At 38.0% G+C, this 20,455-nt stretch overlaps 1 protein-coding gene across 1 annotated transcript in view; it reads right to left on the bottom strand.

The window, feature by feature from the left end:
• The window catches only part of CCDC178 (coiled-coil domain containing 178), a gene marked incomplete at its 5' end in the record, with an annotated part of 479,198 nt that overhangs the window by 392,373 nt on the left and 66,370 nt on the right, over positions 1-20,455 (bottom strand). The window contains one exon of the mRNA XM_036885068.2: positions 6,089-6,242. Coding sequence (XP_036740963.2) covers positions 6,089-6,242 — 154 coding nt within the window. The remainder of the gene's footprint in view (positions 1-6,088; positions 6,243-20,455) is intronic.

Genomic DNA, 20,455 nt, shown 5'->3' with positions numbered 1-20,455 from the left:
GACCCATAGTACCAGGTGCAGTGCAGTGTGGGAGTGAAGGCCTGACTGCTAAGAACCTTAAGTGGGGATGAAAGGGCAGAAATCAGAGACAGTGAATATAGAAAATCATTCGAGGAGTTTTGCTGCAAAGTGTAACAAGAAATGTAACTGTAGCTCTCAGGGAAAGATTTAAAAACAAAAACATTAAGTTTTCAAAACAGAGAAGTGAAAAATAAAAATAAATACAATAAATCTAAAGAAACAAGAAGGAAAATATATCTGTAAAAGCACACACTAACATTGTAGAAGTCAGAAAACTATAGTTATTTAATCCAAGAGCCATTTCTATTTCTTGTTTTTAAAAATCTGAAAATCTAAATTACAAAGTGAAAAATACTTACACAATTACAAATTAGAAATAAGCAAAAGTATGAGAGCATTCTATATCATATTATAGTAATATATTTGAAAATCTTAATCTAGGGCCATTAAAAATCATAAATTAGCCTCAAGAAGAATTATATGGACTGATCAAGATCAATCGTGTGATAAAACAAAATAACTGCCCATGAAAAATAAATAATTGAAACAATAAAAAAAAGGGAAAATAGTAGAGTTGCATTTTCACCAAGATGTTCTATAAAACTTTCAAGAAAAAGTTATTTAAGTCTACGTTAATTATCCAGGTAATAAGAAAGGAAGAAAAGCTTCACAATTCATTTTGTAAAGCTAGCATAATCCTGATAAGAAAATCTGTCAAACACAGTACACGTTAAGAATATTGGAATCAGACTAACTTATGAATATGGATGCAAAACCTTAAATAGAATACTTGCAAATCAAACTCAGCAGTAAATTAAAGGAACAATAAACCATAACCAAGCACAGTTTATCCCAAGAATTTTAAAATGGTTTACTATTAATAAAACACAACATTTCAATAGATCAAATGAGAAACCATTTAAAATCATCTTCACAGATGCTCACAAAAACATTTTGTATAAGTCAACATCTATTCCTAATAAATAGTTTTTATAACCTGAGTTTATTTTAAAAATCTTAAACATGATAATAAGCATTACTAGTTAAAGGAACACTTAGATAACATTAAGCCACCTCTTTAAATAGATGAAATAAAGAAGCCCAGTTTCATAGATGGTATTTAATATTTTATGCTGACATATTACCCAATAAAATATATACATAATAAAAGGTTGAATCTTATTACGAAAAAACTAGCAGTATGTACTTTCATATATGTTGTTACCTTCTATCCATACAACAAATGAATACTGTATAATTAAACAATATAAAAAATTGCACTGTAGTTTGCCTATTCTAACACTTAATAGCTTTGTATCCATGAGTTAACCACTTGGCCTCTTTAGACTGATTTCCTATTTGGTAATAATTATTGGCCTACCTATTTTGAAGAAATTAATTACTAAATTTGAAAGACTTCAGGGTAAAAATATGAACCAGAAAGTCTAGTTTGATGGTGCTTTGTGGTTATGTGGATTTATACTGTATAGTATATAGACCAATAGATAAGCAGTAAACATTAAATTTATAACAAAAACAACATCCCAAAAATGTGAAAACATCAGCACATATACAAAAGGAGTTCACTTATTTATAACTTTTACCTGAAAACTGAACTATAAAAAATAATTTTTTGTGCCTGTCATTGTTCAATAAAATATGAAAATCACAAAGGATTTTAAATCTTTAGAAGTCATTTTTTATCTTATTAAATATCTGAATAAAAGGAAATGTAGATGGAATTTTTTTAGTATCTCAAGAAACTAAAAGTTTCAGATAATGAAATCATACTCCAAAAAAATTCCTGAACTGTAGAAGTAGATTTCAAAGAAAAGATGATGAAAGAATTTATAGAAAAATCTGTACTTTTGCATTTAAAAAGAATTTGATCTTGACAATATTTCTAAAGTAGCCAAGTAATTCCAGGATATTTTCTGGTTTACAAAAGCTGTTTTTTCTAGAAATGGGAAGCAAAAATGTGTTTTCATAGACACAATGAAAACACAAATTAGATAAAAGTTACATTAATGAGGTAAATACTCTAAATTGGAAGCATGATATGCCTCTAAGCTTTAAAAAATCAGTTAGGTTATATGTGCAATTAGGCGGCACAAATCCTTTACTTTCTTCTTGAACTGGAAGTTTCAATTGCACACCAAAAAATAAATTCATGAAAATGATGCACATCATTGCTTTTAATTGAGTGTTTAACACGCATTCTTTGAAAATCTAGCTTAAAGTCTTTTATAACGAGCAAAATGCATTAAAATTTAATATATCTAAACTTCATCATGTTCTCATCTTCCCTAGGAAGTATGATAGTCCGCAAATGATTTCTGTAATTGAAAAATACTACTAATATTATAAATACTTTAACAATATCTCATCAAAAAGTAACATATTGTTACAGAAGACTAGACTTGCCATTGTAGGAATGATTAAGTAAATAAAAAAGTGATTGTAGGTTTAGTGAATAAATTTTTCCTTTGAAAATTGAATTAATACTTATATTTTTAGAGATGGGAAATTACATCATGATTAGAAAAGTGAGTCATACCTATTTGACAATACTAATATCTTTCAAAAATTCTCCTGTTTGTGCTATGCTGCCCTGATGCTTATAGTATTTGCCTGGGAAGAAATCATGCATAGGAAAGTTTATGTGCTCTTTTAAGTCACTGAGGATTATTTGGATGTCTACACTCCACACTCCACCTCAGCAAGTTCTTTCCAGGCTCACCAAGTGAAGGCTCTCCTCCATTTATCCTTCCCTTCTTCCCTCCTTCTCTCTTCTTCACTGGTTAATTCACTCTTTTCAACAAGCTTAATATGGCTTTTCTTAAGTGCTTAACATGGGACAAGCATTGTACAAGTTACTTGGATTAAACAAAAATCACCAATCTTCTGCCCTTAAAAACCATGTAGTCTAAAATGAAGTAGACAAACAATCGTAGATTTCAGTAGAGTTTTGTGTTAAGTACCCATAAGGAGGTAAACACAGCATTTAATTAAGAGTTCAAAGCAGACAGAAGAATGTGAAGAAACTACTTCACCAATTATTTTCCTTCAAGGTAAAGTTGAAAATGAGAGGATTCAGCCAGAAAATAGCAGGACTACAAGAATAAGCAGAATTGAACACAGACATTATAATCAGAGGGAACAGAATTTACAGAAAGCTGCAAGGAAGAAAGCACATGACACATTCTGAAGTCCTGCCAGTTTTCCAAGCAGCTAGTGAACAGAGAGGGAAGAGGGTAGCAAGAGAGCAGCTGGACAGCAAAGCAACAGCAAACTGCAGAGACTCCTATTACTCTCTACTCAGGGTCAGTTTCTTCTACCTCATTTACCCCATCTCATCCCTTCTGCTGTTTCAGTTTAGCGTTTTCAGCCCTGCCTATTTCTGGATTCTTCCATATTGCCTATGTAGTGGTGTAAGTCACTCCCACATACACTGGGTACATAGTCCCTATATAGCATGAATGAAAGCAAAATAAAGAAATTTTCAGGGAAAGAAAATTTTGAGAATCTCAAGTCTAGCTCACTAAAGAAGGCTGTAAAAGATATACTTTAGTAACAAGGAAAAAATAATTCTTGTTAGGAATGTCTGATAAACAGAGCTATGTACAAAATGTTAAACTGGGAACAAATGAAATCAAACATTTATTATGTAAATTAGTAAGAAATTATCTTAATACAGAGACTATTAAATAAGATAGGTACAACATGATGGAAAATAGAATATATAAGCCAGGAAAGGATAGTAAGGTCCTTAAACTGCCCAGGAAGAAATTAAAGATACCCAGTAAGTGAAATTCGATTTAAAAAATTCTAATAATTTATTGTAACTTAAGCATGTAAAAATAAAATATATCATAAGAAAAAATTATTCTAATATTCTAAACTTTGTGTCAACCAAAAACACAATGTCAAGTTATATAAGGCAAAAATATCAACAGGGAAAAATGCAAAAATAATAAGGAAGTCCGCTGTCACACTAAGATATTTCAATTCAACCTCCCATGGTGACTGACATGTCAGTCAGAAAATAAGTCAGAACTATGAAAGGTTTGAATAACACAGTCAGCACAATTCACCAGCGAATCCATTCAGAACAGTATCCCCCATTACAGAAAACATTTTTCTCAAATAAGGTATTTATGTACATTACCCACATAGGACACAAATTAGGCCTTACCAAATTTTAAATATCTTCCATGTAGACTACCTTTATGAATAAATCAGAATTATATTAAAAATCAGTTTTTTTTAAAATACCTTTAAAATTCAGTAGAGATATAAGGGTTAATTTGTGTAAGATTGATCACAGGCTGAATTTGCAGGGAGAGTGTGCCTTCCACAAAGTTCTAAGGGAAATAAGGTTAAGGCCCAATGTAGAAAAACTACCCAAGTAAACTGAGATGCAGATCATTTTCATGTGTAGGGATCCCCATCATGAAGATTTCATTTCTCCATCATATAATCCTTAAATGAATACAATACCCATCATAATTCCAATAAAATTTCTGAAGGAAATAAACAATACATAAATTTATGCGGAAGGGCAAAGGTCAAAAATAACTGAAAACCAATAAGGAAACACAAGACTGGGAGATTTGCTGTAATAGCCAATCAGAACCCTCCACAGAAGTTTACACGTGCACATTAAATACTGAGGTAAAGACAATTAAATAGACCAAATTAAAAAGAGAAAAGAAAAGGAGATCGACACAAATATGGAAGCCTTTATGTGACAGAGATGTCACTGACTATTCATATGTACATAAATTCAGTAAGTTATATTGTAACAATGTATTTTCTATATAAATAATGTATTTGGAACCTTCCTTCACACCATACCTATATATGAATTTCATATTGTTCATGCTTCACATCTGGCAAGTAAAATATTCATTCCTAAAATTCTAGAGATAGCTTATTACTTTCAAACTTGCAAATAAAAAATACAATGTGAAAAAAACTCAACTTTCAATATTTTAAAGCTTCACCTAAAAGCACCATGTATATATGAAAAACAAAATTTCAAAACATTTAAAATAAAACAGAGAATTTTTTTTTTACTTTTACAAGGTAGGAAAAAAAATTTAAGTTTTAGAAAAGCACAAAGCTCAAAAGAAAATATTTACAACATTCAGTATATTAAAATTGAAGTTTGTCTTTATCAGAAGTTAAGATAAAGAAATGAAAGACAGTAAAAAATATTTTTAACATTTTAAAAATATTTATTTTCTACAATAAACAACAAATACTATGCAAATCAATAAAAAAAATAACTCAACATGGGGGGAAAACTATGAGCAGATTTTTCACAAAATAAAATAAATAAAAATGACCCCCAAAAAGCCATTCAAATATGCTGAGTTTCATTCAATCATGGATTAACTTTAAAAAACCTAAGGAGATATAATTAAAGAGCCTTCTAATTGAAAGTGGCAAAAAAACCCAAAACAACACAGTTTAAACTCTTGTTAGGTATGCAAATTGGTACAGGAATGTGTACATTACTGTCTTTTATGATACTATTACTTCTTTTTTTATTTAATTATTTCCTTTTATCCAGTGAATGGGATGTGACAGCAGAGGAAGGCAAGGAAGATGGGTCGTAAGAGAAGGAGAGAGCGACAGCAAGCATGAGAGGACTCGGCCCACAGCTCCTGACTCAAGGATGAAGGGGACCACGAGCCATGGGGCGCAGGCAGTCTCTACAGACTAAGAACAATCCCAGGCTCATGACTCCTCAGTTATGAAATCACAGGAACTGGACCTTGCCAAAATGGAATGAGCACGAAAGCATGTTCATCCTGGAGCCTCCAGAAGGAAACGCAGGCCTCTGACACCCCAATTCAGCCTTGGAAAACCTGGGGCAGAGGAACCGAGGGAGCCGTGACCCAGAGAAGCTCTGAGAGAGTGAATGGGTGCTGTGTGAAGCTGCTGAAATTCTGGTAATTCTGGCTAATGGCTATTTAATTACTGACACAGAAAAAGACTAAACAGCATGGCCCAAAACTAAAAATAGTGTTTTTTACAACTTCTCAATGTGAAAACTCACCGTTTTTGATAAAGCAAGCAGTTCTCCTTCTGATGTCTTAGTCTCCTTCAGTGCCTTGGTCACAGCCTTTTCACTCTCCTCCATACTGACGCTGACACACTCGGCTGACGTGCAGTAGTGGGCGCACATGTCACTCAGCTTGCCCACCTCCCTCCTAGAAGAGAACAGCTGGCTTTACCCACACAGAAAGGAAAATCATAATTAAGTTAGCTTCTGACTGAATAATGTAAATCAATGGAGTTTATTCCTAAACTTTCACTTCCTGAGAAGTGCCACTGAGATATCAAGCAGTAAATAGTGAGAAAAATTATTTATGTTTCCTATGGAAAGGAACTGAGGTAGAAGAGATTTGTAAATTATTAATAATGAGTCACCTCTTGATTTGATTTCAGGTAAGAGACCTAGCACCTCTGGTTCAGAGGATGGACAATACAAGGATCAAAAGGCAAGGAAAAAGAAAGAGAAAAGAAGGAAAAAAAGATGTAAAAATGAGAAGACAACACATTACTAAAGCCCTAGTTCACTGTTTCTCCCACAGTCTGGAGGTGAAAGAGAAAATTGCAGCTGAGTAAAAAGGGGACTTATTTGAAGAGAAGTAATTGCCAAGGAGTCCTTTGTTCCCATGTGACCTTACACAAAGAAAAGGAGTGTTAATCAGTGCTTATCACATAATCCTGTATCTTAGCCTGGTAGGTAGAAAACACACTGCAAATATGAAAGTCCCTTTACACGTAGGTGTTACAGTTTGACATACAAAAACAGTCAGTGAGAAAAATGACAAAATTATCATTTTCATAAAATATTAGCAAGTAATACAGATAACCCTACCTTTTTTTTAAGGTACCATAAATAACAAACAGGGAGATTTATTTGAAATTCATATAAGAAATCAAAGAGTAAATTATTTATGTGCAAAGAAATCCTACAAAGCAATCTGGAATTTTTAAAATCACCCAACAGACAAATGAGAAGAAAAGACAAACAAGAAATCACGAGAAAATAAATGCCAATGGCCAACAGATGTATAAGGTACTTAGTGAATCAGCCCAGGTTCTCATGCACTAACCCTGATTTTAGGAGAAGAGTCAAATAGATAAAACTACAACCGCACTGCAGAAATGAAAATTAACATAACAAACAGGCAAGAAGATTCTTACCCTTTCATGTCTGGAGACAAGAGGTCTACCAGAACTCTAGAAACCAAGTAGATGATGAAAATATAGAGAGCTCCAGCATTCAACATGCAGAAGCTTAATTAAACTTCCTTCTTCTGAAATTAGTTTTTCTTCTCTCAGTGCTATTTCCCCCAGACCGGACGACCAGGCACAGCCTGGGACTGAGTGCATGGTGGGTGGACGCCCAGGGTCATGGGTGCAGAGCTAGGTATTCTTTCACTTGTCTCCTTGTCCATCTCCTGAGAAGCCAACACCACCAACTCTTAGCCTTTTAAAGATTCTTCAGAGTAGAAGTTTGCTACCAGGTTTGCCCGCACTGGCAGATTAAAGATCTTCATTATACTACTTGCTCAATCATGTAGAATGAATTTAGAATAATAAAATGGGGAGACTCACTCAACCTGTTCTAAGAATTACTACAAAGTTGAACAGCAAAGACATGAAAGAACATATGCTTTGTGTTTCTGTTCATGTGGAATTCAAAAGTAGACAAAACTAACCACGGCGACAGAAGTCAGGACAGAGATCAGCTCTTTGCGGGGTGTGTACAGACTGGGAAGAACAAGAGAAACTTCTACTACACTGGGAAGTTTCTATATCTTAACCCAGGGCATGGTTACCAGAGTGCACACATACTCCTGCATGTGTGCTAATTCTCAACAAATGAAAAAGTAGTGAGGGACAGTATCTTTACAACTTTATTTAATAATTCATTTATGACTCCTCTAATGCTTATAAAAGAACGTTTGGAAACAGATTTAAATAAGAAGAAAATCAAAGCAAGTATATGGTGTAGTAATTATGAGTATAGGAATTAATAAAAATGTGACTTCATGTTTAAATATTAGTTATTAAAACAATGTATTTTTATATTCAAAATTAAGCAAGGAAATTTTTTAAATGTCACAAGATGGAGAATTTTGTATTTGTAATTAATATGGGCTAAGATTTGTTTTGTGTCAGAAGAGTGAAATGCTGAACATACATGACTGTGTTCATGCAGAGATAGACATAAATGAGTAAAATAAAGACAGAAGACAACTGACAGCTTCAAGATATGCAAAACAAGAAAAACAGTATGGAAAACTGGGAGTACACAGTCTTGATTCTTCATACATCCCTGTTCATCCTTCCTCTGCCATGTAGCTTGCAGGGCTCTCTAACTCTTGAGCTTAGCCATCTGACTTACTGTTGCCATCTGGATAGTAGCAAATCAGACAGAAGCAGAGGCTTATGAAGCTCGTGTGTGATGTGCTTCCCTTCTTTACTCCTCTGTGACCAAGAGAACATAGCTAACATACTGGAGAAACAGAGGATAGCCCAATCTCCTAGCTGCCTCTGCTAAGGCTTTCCTACATCAGCAGCAAGCCAGCAAAACAAAGTAAAAGCGAATAAACTACATCTATTAAAAATGTAATGACTAGATTTACATAAAAGCACAGAAATCAGTTATATGTGACCTGAAGAATCAACCTAAAATGAAAAAAGTCAGAAATACTTTAAGGAAATAAAATCAATCAGTAAAACTATAATCAAGAGGAATCTCTTCAAATATCAGCATCAAATGAAAACATACTTTGAGGACTGAAATATTAAAGGGATTAAAATAATATACATGTATATACATGAATGTGTACATGTGAAAATCTACCATGATGATAGAAAATCTATGAACTCACCTAATATAGCCTAGAAATACATTGAGTACTGACAGCATTATAAAAATTAACTGGCTACCAGGGGAGTCACGGGAAGATGGTGGCATGAGTAGTTCAGAGGAAATCTCCTCCCCAAAACATATATATTTATGAAAATACAATAAATACAACTATTCCTAAAAGAGACGCCAGTGGATGCAGTACAACAGCCAGGATACATCTACACCTGTGAGAACTCAACATCACACGAAGGGGGTAAGACACAAACCGAGGCCAGGTGGGACCTGAACACTCCCCCACCCCAAAACCCGGCAGGAAGAAAGGAGTCAGGAAGGGGAGGGAGTGAAAGCCCAGGACTGCTAAACAACCAGCTCTAGAAATCTGCACCTGGAATGCAGACACAAGGTGCACGGGGTGCTGTATATTAGAGAAAGGGAAAAGCAAAAACTGTGGACAGGTCCCCGCAACCGGCACCCCTGAGACAAAAGAAAAGTGACAACTTTCTGCAAGTCTTAAAGAGACAGGGACCCCATAGCTGGATGAAGTTGTCCGGGCAGCTGAGAATACCAGGGAAACTTAGGCACCCTAAACCCCGGGGAGGCAGTGCAGCTCTGAAGCCTCTCATGGCACTAAGCAGCCTGCCAGTCATTCCTCCAACTGGCACGGACACCGACACACCGGCCCACCAGCGGGAGAGTGGCAGCGTGTGCCGGGGGTGGTGGTGCCGGAAGGGATTGGGAGCAGATCACATGCACCAACAGCGCCAGAGGAGACCAGGAAAGGCTTGTAAGAGCCCACAGCGGTGGCAAACGAACAGCCCGGGTGCGGCTCGTGTGCACCGGCGGCAGTGGAGCCAGAGGAGCCTGGTAAAGGCCTGTACGGGAGAGCACTGTGCGCACCTGCAGCGGAGCCAAAAGGAGCAGACACACTCTCAGCAGCTGACCAGAATTCCAGCCCAACGCACAGCCACCCAGGCCAAACCCAAAAGCAGCTGCTGCCACACAGCTGCCCAGCAGGGGCGCGACTATCACGGAGGAATGCACCAGCCGTGCCTGCCACTCCCCGCAGGGCTCCGTGCTACTCTGATGGAGACCCTGCCCACAGCAGCTTAGGGGACTAACCTGGTGGCTGCTCGAGGAGTGCAGGTAACCGTCACAGGCAGCGGAGAAGGGCAAGGCAACCAGCAAGCAGGAAAGGACTTTTTTCTCCCAGCTGACACACCTGCAACCTGCCTACAGCCACCGCTATCATCATGAAAAGTCAAAAAAATTTAGTCCAGTCCAAGATAGTTCATACAACACTGAGAAAGGATCTGCAGAGGCAGACCTAACCAGTCTCCCTGAAAAAGAATTCAAAATAAAAATCATAAACATGCTCACAGAGCTGCAGAGAAATACGCAAGAGCTAAGGGATGAAGTCCAGACAGAGATTACAGACATCCAGAGGGAGATTACAGATGTCCAGAGGGAGATTACAGAAGTGAAACAAACTCTGGAAGGATTTATATGCAGAATGGATAAGATGCAAGAGGCCATTGATGGAATAGAAACCAGAGAACAGGAACGCATAGAAGCTGATGCAGAGAGAGATAAAAGGATCTCCAGGAATGAAACAATATTAAGAGGGCTGTGTGAACAATCCAAAAGGAACAATATCCGCATTATAGGGGTACCAGAGGAAGAAGAGAGAGGAAAAGGGATAGACAGTGTCTTTGAAGAAATAACTGCTGAGAACTTCCCCAAACTTGGGGAGGAAATAGATGCTCAGACTACAGAGGCACACAGAACTCCTGAGAGATGGGACTCAAAGACGACAACACCAAGACACATAATAATTAAAATGGCAAAGATCAAGGACAAGTACAGAGTATTAAAGGCAGCCAGAGAGAGAAAAAAGGTCACCTACAAAGGAAAACCCATCAGGCTATCATCAGACTTCTCAACAGAAACCATACAGGCCAGAAGAGAATGGCAGGACATATTTAATGCAATGAAACAGAAGGGCCTTGAACCAAGGACACTGTATCCAGCACGATTATCATTTAAATATGAATGAGGGATGAAACAATTCCCAGACAAGCAAAAGTTAAGGGAATTTGTCTCCCACAAACCACCTCTACAGGGTATCTTAGAGGGACTGCTCTAGATGGGAGCACTCCTAAACAGAGCACAGAACAAAACACCCAAAATATGAAGAATGGAGGAGGAGAAAAAAGAAGGGAAAGAAATAAGCATTAGACTGTGTTTATAACAGCAAAATAAGTGAGTTAAGTCAGACGGTAAGGTAGTAAACAAGCTAACCTTGACCCTTTGGTAACCACGAATCTAAAGCCTGCAATGGAAATAAGTACATATCTTCCAATAATCACCCTAAATGTAAATGGACTGAATGTAAAAATCAAAAGACACAGAGTAATAGAATGGATAAAAAGCAAGACCCATCTATATGCTGCTTACAAGAGACTCACCTCAAACCCAAAGACATGCACAAATTAAAAGTCAAGGGATGGAGAAAGATATTTCATGCAAACAACAGAGAGAAAAAAAGCAGGTGTTGCAGTACTAGTATCAGACAAAATAGACTTCAAAACAAAGAAAGTGACAAGAGATAAAGAAGGACGTTACATACTGATAAAGGGCTCAGTACAACAAGAGGATATAACCATTATAAACATATATGCACCCAATACAGGAGCACTAATATATGTGAAACAAATACTAACAGAATTAAAGGAGGAAATAGAATGCAATGCATTCATTTTGGGAGACTTCAGCACACCACTCACTCCAAAGGACAGATCCACCAGACAGAAAATAAGTAAGGACACAGAGGCACTGAACAACACACTAGAACAGATGGACCTAATAGACATCTACAGAACTCTACATCCAAAAGCAACAGGATACACGTTCTTCTCAAGTGCACATGGAACATTCTCCAGAATAGACCACATACTAGGACACAAAAAGAGCCTCAGTAAATTCCAAAAGATTGAAATCCTACCAACCAACTTTTCAGACCACAAAGGCATTAAACTAGAAATAAACTGTACAAAGAAAGCAAAAAGGCTCACAAACACATGGAGGCTTAACAACACACTTCTAAATAGTCAATGGATCAACGACCAAATTAAAATGGAGATCCAGCAATATATGGAAATAAATGACAACAACAACACAAAGCCCCAACTTCTGTGGGACACAGCAAAAGCAGTCTTAAGAGGAAAGTATCTAGCAATCCAGGCATATTTAAAGAAGGAAGAACAATCCCAAATGAATAGTCTTATGTCACAATTATCAAAATTGGAAAAAGAAGAACAAATGAGGCTTAAGGTCGGCAGACAGAGGGACATAATAAAGATCAGGGAAGAAATAAATAAAATTGAGAAGAATAAAACAATAGCAAAAATCAATGAAACCAGGAGCTGGTTCTTTGAGAAAATAAACAAAATAGATAAGCTTCTAGCCAGACTTATTAAGAGAAAAAGAGAGTCAACACACATCAACAGAATCAGAAATTAGAAAGGAAAAATCACGACGGATCCCACAGAAATACAAAGAATTATTAGAGAATACTATGAAAACCTATATACTAACAAGCTGGAAATCTAGGAGAAATGGACAACTTCCTAGAAAAATACAACCTTCCAAGACTGACCCAGAAAGAAACAGAAAATCTAAACAGACCAATTACCAGCAATGAAATTGAATCGGTAATCAAAAAACTACCCAAGAACAAAATCCCCGGGCCAGATGGATTTACCTCAGAATTTTATCAGACATACAGAGAAGACATAACACCCATTCTCCTTAAAGTTTTCTGAAAAAATAGAAGAGGAGGGAATACTCCCAAACTCATTCTATGAAGCCAACATCACCCTAATACCAAAACCAGGCAAAGACCCCACCAAAAAAGAAAACTACAGACCAATATCCCTGATGAACATACATGCAAAAATACTCAACAAAATGTTAGCAAACTGAATTAAAAAATACATCAAGAGGATCATACAACATGACCAAGTGGAATTCATCCCAGTGATGCATGGATGGTACAACATTCGAAAATCCATTAACATCATCCACCACATCAACAAAAAGAAGGACAAAAACCACATGATCATCTCCATAGCTGCTGAAAAAGCATTCGACAAAATTCAACATCCATTCATGATAAAAACTCTCAACAAAATGGGCATAGAGGGGAACTACCTCAACATAATAAAGGCCATATATGATAAACCCGCAGCTAACATTATACTGAACAGCGAAAGGCTGAAAGCTTTTCCTCTGAGATCGGGAACAAGACACGGATGCCCACTCTCGCCACTGTTATTCAACATAGTACTGTAGGTCCTAGCCATGGCAATCAGACAAAACAAAGAAATAAAAGGAATCCAGATTGGTAAAGAAGTCAAACTGTCACTATTTGCAGATGAAATGATATTGTACATAAAAAACCTGAAAGACTCCACTGCAAAACTACTAGAACTAATATCGGAATTCAGCAAAGTTGCAGGATACAAAATTAACACACAGAAATCTGTAGCTTTCCTATACAGTAACAATGAACTAATATAAAGCGAAATCAGGAAAACAGTACCATTCACAATAGCATCAAAAAGAATAAAATACCTAGGAATAAACCTAACCAAGGAAGTGAAAGAACTATACCCAGAAAACTACAAGACACTCTTAAAATAAATTAAAGAGGTCACTAACAAATGGAAACTCATCCCATGCTCCTGGCTGGGAAGAATTAATATTGTCAAAATGGCCATCCTGCCCAAAGCAATATATAGATTCGATGTAATCCCTATCAAATTACCAGCAGCATTCTTCAATGAACTGGAACAAATAGTTCAAAAATTCATATGGAACCACCAAAGACCCCGAATAGCCAAAGAATTCCTGAGAAGGAAGAAAAAAGTTGGGGGGATCTCACTCCCCAACTTCAAGCTCTACTACAAAGCCACAGTAATCAAGACAATTTGGTACTGGCACAAGAACAGAGCCACAGACCAGTGGAACAGAATAGAGACTCAAGACATTAACCCAAACATATATGGCCAATTAATATACAATAAAACGGCCATGGACATACAATGGCGAAATGACAGTCTCTTCAACAGATGGTGCTGGCAAAACTGGACAGCTACATGTAAGAGAATGAAAATGGATCACTGTCTAACCCCATACACAAAAGTAAATTCGAAATGGATCAAAGACCTGAATGTAAGTCATGGAACCATAAAACTCTTAGAAAAGAACATAGGCAAAAATCTCTTAGACATAAACATGAGTGACCTCTTCTTGAACATATCTCCCCAGGCAAGGAAAACAAAAGCAAAAATGAACAAGTGGGACTATATCAAGCTGAAAAGCTTCTGTACAGCAAAGGACACCATCAATAGAACAAAAAGGTTCCCTACAGTATGGGAGAATATATTTGTAAATGACAGATCCAACAAAGGCTTGACGTCCAAAATATATAAAGAGCTCACCCACCTCAACAAACAAAAAGCAAATAATCCAATTAAAAAATGGGCAGAGGAACTGAACAGACAGTTCTCCAAAAAAGAAATACAGATGGCCAACAGACACATGAAAAGATGCTCCACATCGGTAGTTATCAGAGAAATGCAAATTAAAACCACAATGAGATATCACCTCACACCAGTAAGGATGGCTACCATCCAAAAGACAAACAACAACAAATGATGGCGAGGGTGTGGAGAAAGGGGAACCCTCCTACACTGCTGGTGGGAATGTAAATTAGTTCAACCATTGTGGAAAGCAGTATGGAGGTTCCTCAGAATGCTCAAAATAGAAATACCATTTGACCCAGGAATTCCACTTCTAGGAATTTACCTTAATAATGCAGCACTCCAGTTTGAAAAGACAGATGCACCCCTATGTTTATCACTGCGCTATTTACAACAGCCAAGATATAGAAGCAACCTAAATGTCCATCAGTAGATGAATGGATAAAGAAGATGTGGTACATATACACAATGGAATATTATGCAGCCATAAGAAAAAAACAGATCCTACCATTTGCAACAACATGGATGGAGCTAGAGGGTATTATGCTCATTGAAATAAGCCAGGTGGAGAAAGACAAGTACCAAATGATTTCACTCATATGTGGAGTATAAGAACAAAGAAAAACTGAAGGAAAAAAACAGCAGCAGAATCACAGAACCCAAGAATGGACTAATAGTTACCAAAGGGAAAGAGACTGGAGAGGATGGGTGGGAAGGGAGGGATAAGGGCGGGGAAAAAGAAAGAGGGCATTACGATTAGCATGTATAGTGCGTGGGGGACAATGGGAGGGCTGTGCAACACAGAGAAGACCAGTAGTGATTTTACAGCATCTTACTACCCAGATGGACAGTGACTGTGAAGGGGTATGTGGGGGGGATTTGGTGAAGGGGGGGAAACCTAGTAAACATAATGTTCTTTCTGTAATTGTAGATTAATGATACCAAAATTTTTTTAAGAAATTAACTTGCTACAGTAAGATTTTTGAATATTTCTATCCAAAAATGACAGCTTAAGCAACCAGAGTGAACTACTGCTGCTGTCACAGCCCTGGATGCTAGCAGGCTGATCCTCAAGGGTTGCTGACTGAGGCCCACTCTGCTTCCCTGCTGTATGGGCTTCTCCATGAAGCATCTCAAGACAAGGCAGCTCTACTCATCAAAGCAAATAAGAAGAGAGCAATAAAGACAGTGCTAGCAAGAAAAAGTCAGGGTTTTTAAACTTAATCATAAAAGTGACATTCCACAGCTTTTGTCTCCTCATTAGAAGCAACTCCCTGGGTCTAGCCCACATGCAAGGGGAGTCGCATGCACAAGGGAAAGAACAAGATGGATCCTCATGGGGCCATGACCGTGGGAAGCCACGTCAGAAGCTGCTGATCACAGAGCCCTTCAGTCAATTCTCTCTCTCATGGTTGGTGGTCTGCAAGGTGCATTCTGATGGCATTCACATTAGACCAGAATAAAAGAATATTATTTAAGGGATAATAAACCAGAAGAAATACTTCAGAAGGCTTGAAAATGTGGAAAATAGGAAAAAATGATCAAAAGGCATGGATGACACAATGAGAAAAACTAATACATGCTTCAGTTCTAGAAGAAACAGAGAGAAAATGGAACCAAGGTGGTGTTTAAAGAGATCATGAGGAGGCGGAGCCAACATGGCGGCGTGATTAGGACAGTGGGAATCTCCTCCCAAAAACATACATACTTTTGAAAATACAACAAACACAACTAGCCCTAAAAGAGAGACCAGAAGACGCAGGACAGTGGCCAGACTGCAGCTACACCAGCGAGAACCCAGCGACTGGTGAAAGGGGTAAGATACAAGCCACGGCCTGGCGAGACCCGAGCGCCCCTCCCCCCAGCACACGGCGGGAGAAGAATAGGCAGAGCGGGAGGGAGACGGAGCCCAGGACTGCCGAACACCCAGCCCCAGCCATCAGGGCCAGAGCGCAGACACAGTACATGCCCAGGGGGCCCTGGATAATGGGGGAACAGGGAGTAAGACCTCTGAGCGGGTGCTGAAGCTGATGCCCCTGTGACAAAGAAAAGCGGGGGCTTTTTGAAAGTCTTAAAGGGACAGGGACTTAACAGCTTGACGGAAACAACCCAGGTCACAGTACATCAGCTGGAAATTACAGGGAAAACCGGGTGCACTAACCCCCTGGGCAACAGCTCTGAGACCCCTCACGGAGGCAAACAGTCAAGCAGCTCCCCCATCCATTACCGCACCGGGCGCTGCGAAAGCAGAGAAGCAGCCTGAGACAAATTCCGCCCACAGAAAGGGAAATTTCTCCCTTCCGGTCAGGCAAGACACAAAGACCCACTCTACACGCAATTACCCAACACAAGCCACTAGGGGTCGCAGTTGCCCCAGTAAAGAAAGGCCAGTAGCAAGTGAATATTTTGGCCCTCCCAGCTGACAGTCAATAGCACCTGTCAACATGAAAAGGCAAAAAAATATGATCCAGACAAGACTAACCCAGACAGCTTCGGCATCTGCTACATCTTCCCCTGAGAAGGAATCTGGGGAGATAGATTTAGCCAGTCTACCTGAAAAAGAATTCAAAACAAAAGTCATAACCATGCTGATGGACTTGCAGAGAAATATGCAAGAACTAAGGAAGGAGAATTCAGAAATAAAACAAGCTCTGGAAGGACTTCAAAACAGAATGGACGAGATGCAAGAGACCATTAATGGACTAGAAAACAGAGAACAGGAACACAGAGAAGCTGATGCAGAGAGAGATAAAAGGATCTCCAGGAATGAAAGAATTTTAAGAGAGCTGAGTGATCAATCTAAAAGGAATAATATAAGAATCATAGGCATTCCAGAAGAAGTAGAGAGAGAAAAGGGGATAGAAAATGTCTTTGAAGAAATAATTGCTGAAAATTTCCCCAAACTAGGGGAAGAAATGGCCTCTCAGACCACAGAGGTACACAGAACTCCCATGACAAGGGATCCAAGGAGGGCAACACCAAGACACATAATAATTAAAATGGCAAAGATCAAAGACAAGGACAAAGTATTACAGGCAGCCAGAGAGAAAAAAAAGGTTACCTACAAAGGAAAACCCATAAGGCTATCATCAGACTTCTCAACAGAAACCCTACAGGCCAGAAGAGAATGGCATGATATACTTAATGCAATGAAACAGAAGGGCCTTGAACCAAGACTACTGTATCCAGCACGAATATCATTTAAATATGAAGGAGGGATTAAACAATTCCCAGACAAGCAAAAGTTGAGGGAATTTGCCTCCCACAAACCACCTCTACAGGGCATCCTACAGGGACTGCTCTAGATGGGAGCACTCCTAAAAAGAGCACACAACAAAACACCCAACATATGAAGAAGGGAGGAGGAGGAATAAGAAGGGAGAGAAATAAAGAATCATCAGATTGTGTTTATAATAGCTCAACAAGCGACTTAAGTTAGACAGTAAGAGAGTAAAGAAGCTAACCATAAACCTTTGGTAACCACAAACTTAAAGCCTGCAATGGCAATAAATTCATACCTTTCAATAATCACCCTAAATGTAAATGGACTGAATGCACCAATCAAAAGACACAGAGTAATAGAATGGATAAAAAAGCAAGACCCATCCATATGCTGCTTGCAAGAGACTCACCTCAAACCCAAAGACACGCACAGACTTAAAGTCAAGGGATGGAAAAAGATATTTCAAGCAAACAACAGAGAGAAGAAAGCAGGTGTTGCAATTCTGGTATCAGACAAAACAGACTTCAAAATAAAGAAAGTAACAAAAGACAAAGAAGGACATTACATAATGATAAAGGGCTCTGTCCATCAAGAGGATATAACCATTATAAACATATATGCACCCAACACAGGAGCACCAACATATGTGAAACAAATACTAACAGAACTAAAGGAGGAAATAGAATGCAATGCATTCATTTTAGGAGACTTCAACACACCACTCACTCCAAAGGACAGATCCACCAGACAGAAAATAAGTAAGGACACAGAGGCACTGAACAACACACTAGAACAGATGGACCTAATAGACATCTACAGAACTCTACATCCAAAAGCAACAGGATACACGTTCTTCTCAAGTGCACATGGAACATTCTCCAGAATAGACCACATACTAGGACACAAAAAGAGCCTCAGTAAATTCCAAAAGATTGAAATCCTACCAACCAACTTTTCAGACCACAAAGGCATTAAACTAGAAATAAACTGTTCAAAAAAAGCAAAAAGGCTCACAAACACATGGAGGCTAAACAACACGCTCCTAAATAATCAATGGATCAATGACCAAATCAAAATGGAGATCCAGCAATATATGGAAACAAATGACAACAACAACACTAAGCCCCAACTTCTGTGGGACGCAGCAAAAGCAGTCTTAAGAGGAAAGTATCTAGCAATCCAGGCATATTTAAAGAAGGAAGAACAATCCCAAATGACTAGTCTTATGTCACAATTATCAAAATTGGAAAAAGAAGAACAAATGAGGCTTAAGGTCGGCAGACAGAGGGACATAATAAAGATCAGAGAAGAAATAAATAAAATTGAGAAGAATAAAACAATAGCAAAAATCAATGAAACCAAGAGCTGGTTCTTCGAGAAAATAAACAAAATAGATAAGCCTCTAGCCAGACTTATTAAGAGGAAAAGAGAGTCAACACAAATCAACAGTATCAGAAATGAGAAAGGAAAAATCACAACAGATCCCGCAGAAATACAAAGAATTATTAGAGACTACTATGAAAACCTATATGCTAACAAGCTGGGAAACCTAGGAGAAATGTACAACTTCCTAGAAAAATACAACCTTCCAAGACTGACCCAGAAAGAAACAGAAAATCTAAACACACCAATTACCAGCAACGAAATTGAAGCGGTAATCAAAAAACTACCAAAGAACAAAACCCCCGGGCCAGATGGATTTACCTCGGAATTTTATCAGACATACAGGGAAGACATAATACCCATTCTCCTTAAAGTTTTCCAAGAAATAGAAGAGATGGGGATACTCCCAAACTCATTCTATGAAGCTAACATTACCCTAATACCAAAACCAGGCAAACACACCACCAAAAAAGAAAACTACAGACCAATATCCCTGATGAACGTAGACGCAAAAATACTCAACAAAATTTTAGCAAACCGAATTCAAAAATACATCAAAAGGATCATACACCATGACCAAGTGGGATTCATCCCAGGGATGCAAGGATGGCACAACATTCGAAAGTCCATCAATATCATCCACCACATCAACAAAAAGAAAGACAAAAACCACATGATCATCTCCATAGATGCTGAAAAAGCATTTGACAAAGTTCAACATCCATTCATGATAAAAACTCTCAGCAAAATGGGAATAGAGGGCAAGTACCTCAACATAATAAAGGCCATCTATGAAAAACCCACAGCCAACATTATATTGAATAGCGAGAAGCTGAAAGCATTTCCGCTGAGATCGGGAACTAGACAGGGATGCCCACTCTCCCCACTGTTATTTAACATTGTACTAGAAGTCCTAGCCATGGCAATCAGACAAAACAAAAAAATGCAAGGAATCCAGATTGGCAAAGAAGAAGTCAAACTGTCACTATTTGCAGATGACATGATACTGTACATAAAAAACCCTAAAGACTCCACCCCAGAACTACTAGAACTGATATCGGAATACAGCAAAGTTGCAGGATACAAAATCAACACACAGAAATCTGTGGCATTCCTATATACCAACAATGAACCAACAGAAAGAGAAATCAGGAAAACAACTCCATTCACAATTGCATCAAAAAAAATAAAATACCTAGGAATAAACCTAACCAAAGAAGTGAAAGACTTATATTCTGAAAACTACAAGTCACTCTTAAAAGAAATTAAAGGGGACACTAACAGATGGAAACGCATCCCATGCTCATGGCTAGGAAGAATTAATATCGTCAAAATGGCCATCCTGCCCAAAGCAATATACAGATTTGATGCAATCCCTATGAA

This window comes from Manis pentadactyla, chromosome 6 (assembly GCF_030020395.1).
Source record: "Manis pentadactyla isolate mManPen7 chromosome 6, mManPen7.hap1, whole genome shotgun sequence".
NCBI lineage: Eukaryota > Metazoa > Chordata > Mammalia > Pholidota > Manidae > Manis > Manis pentadactyla.
This window is presented reverse-complemented; position numbering and strand designations above follow the sequence as displayed.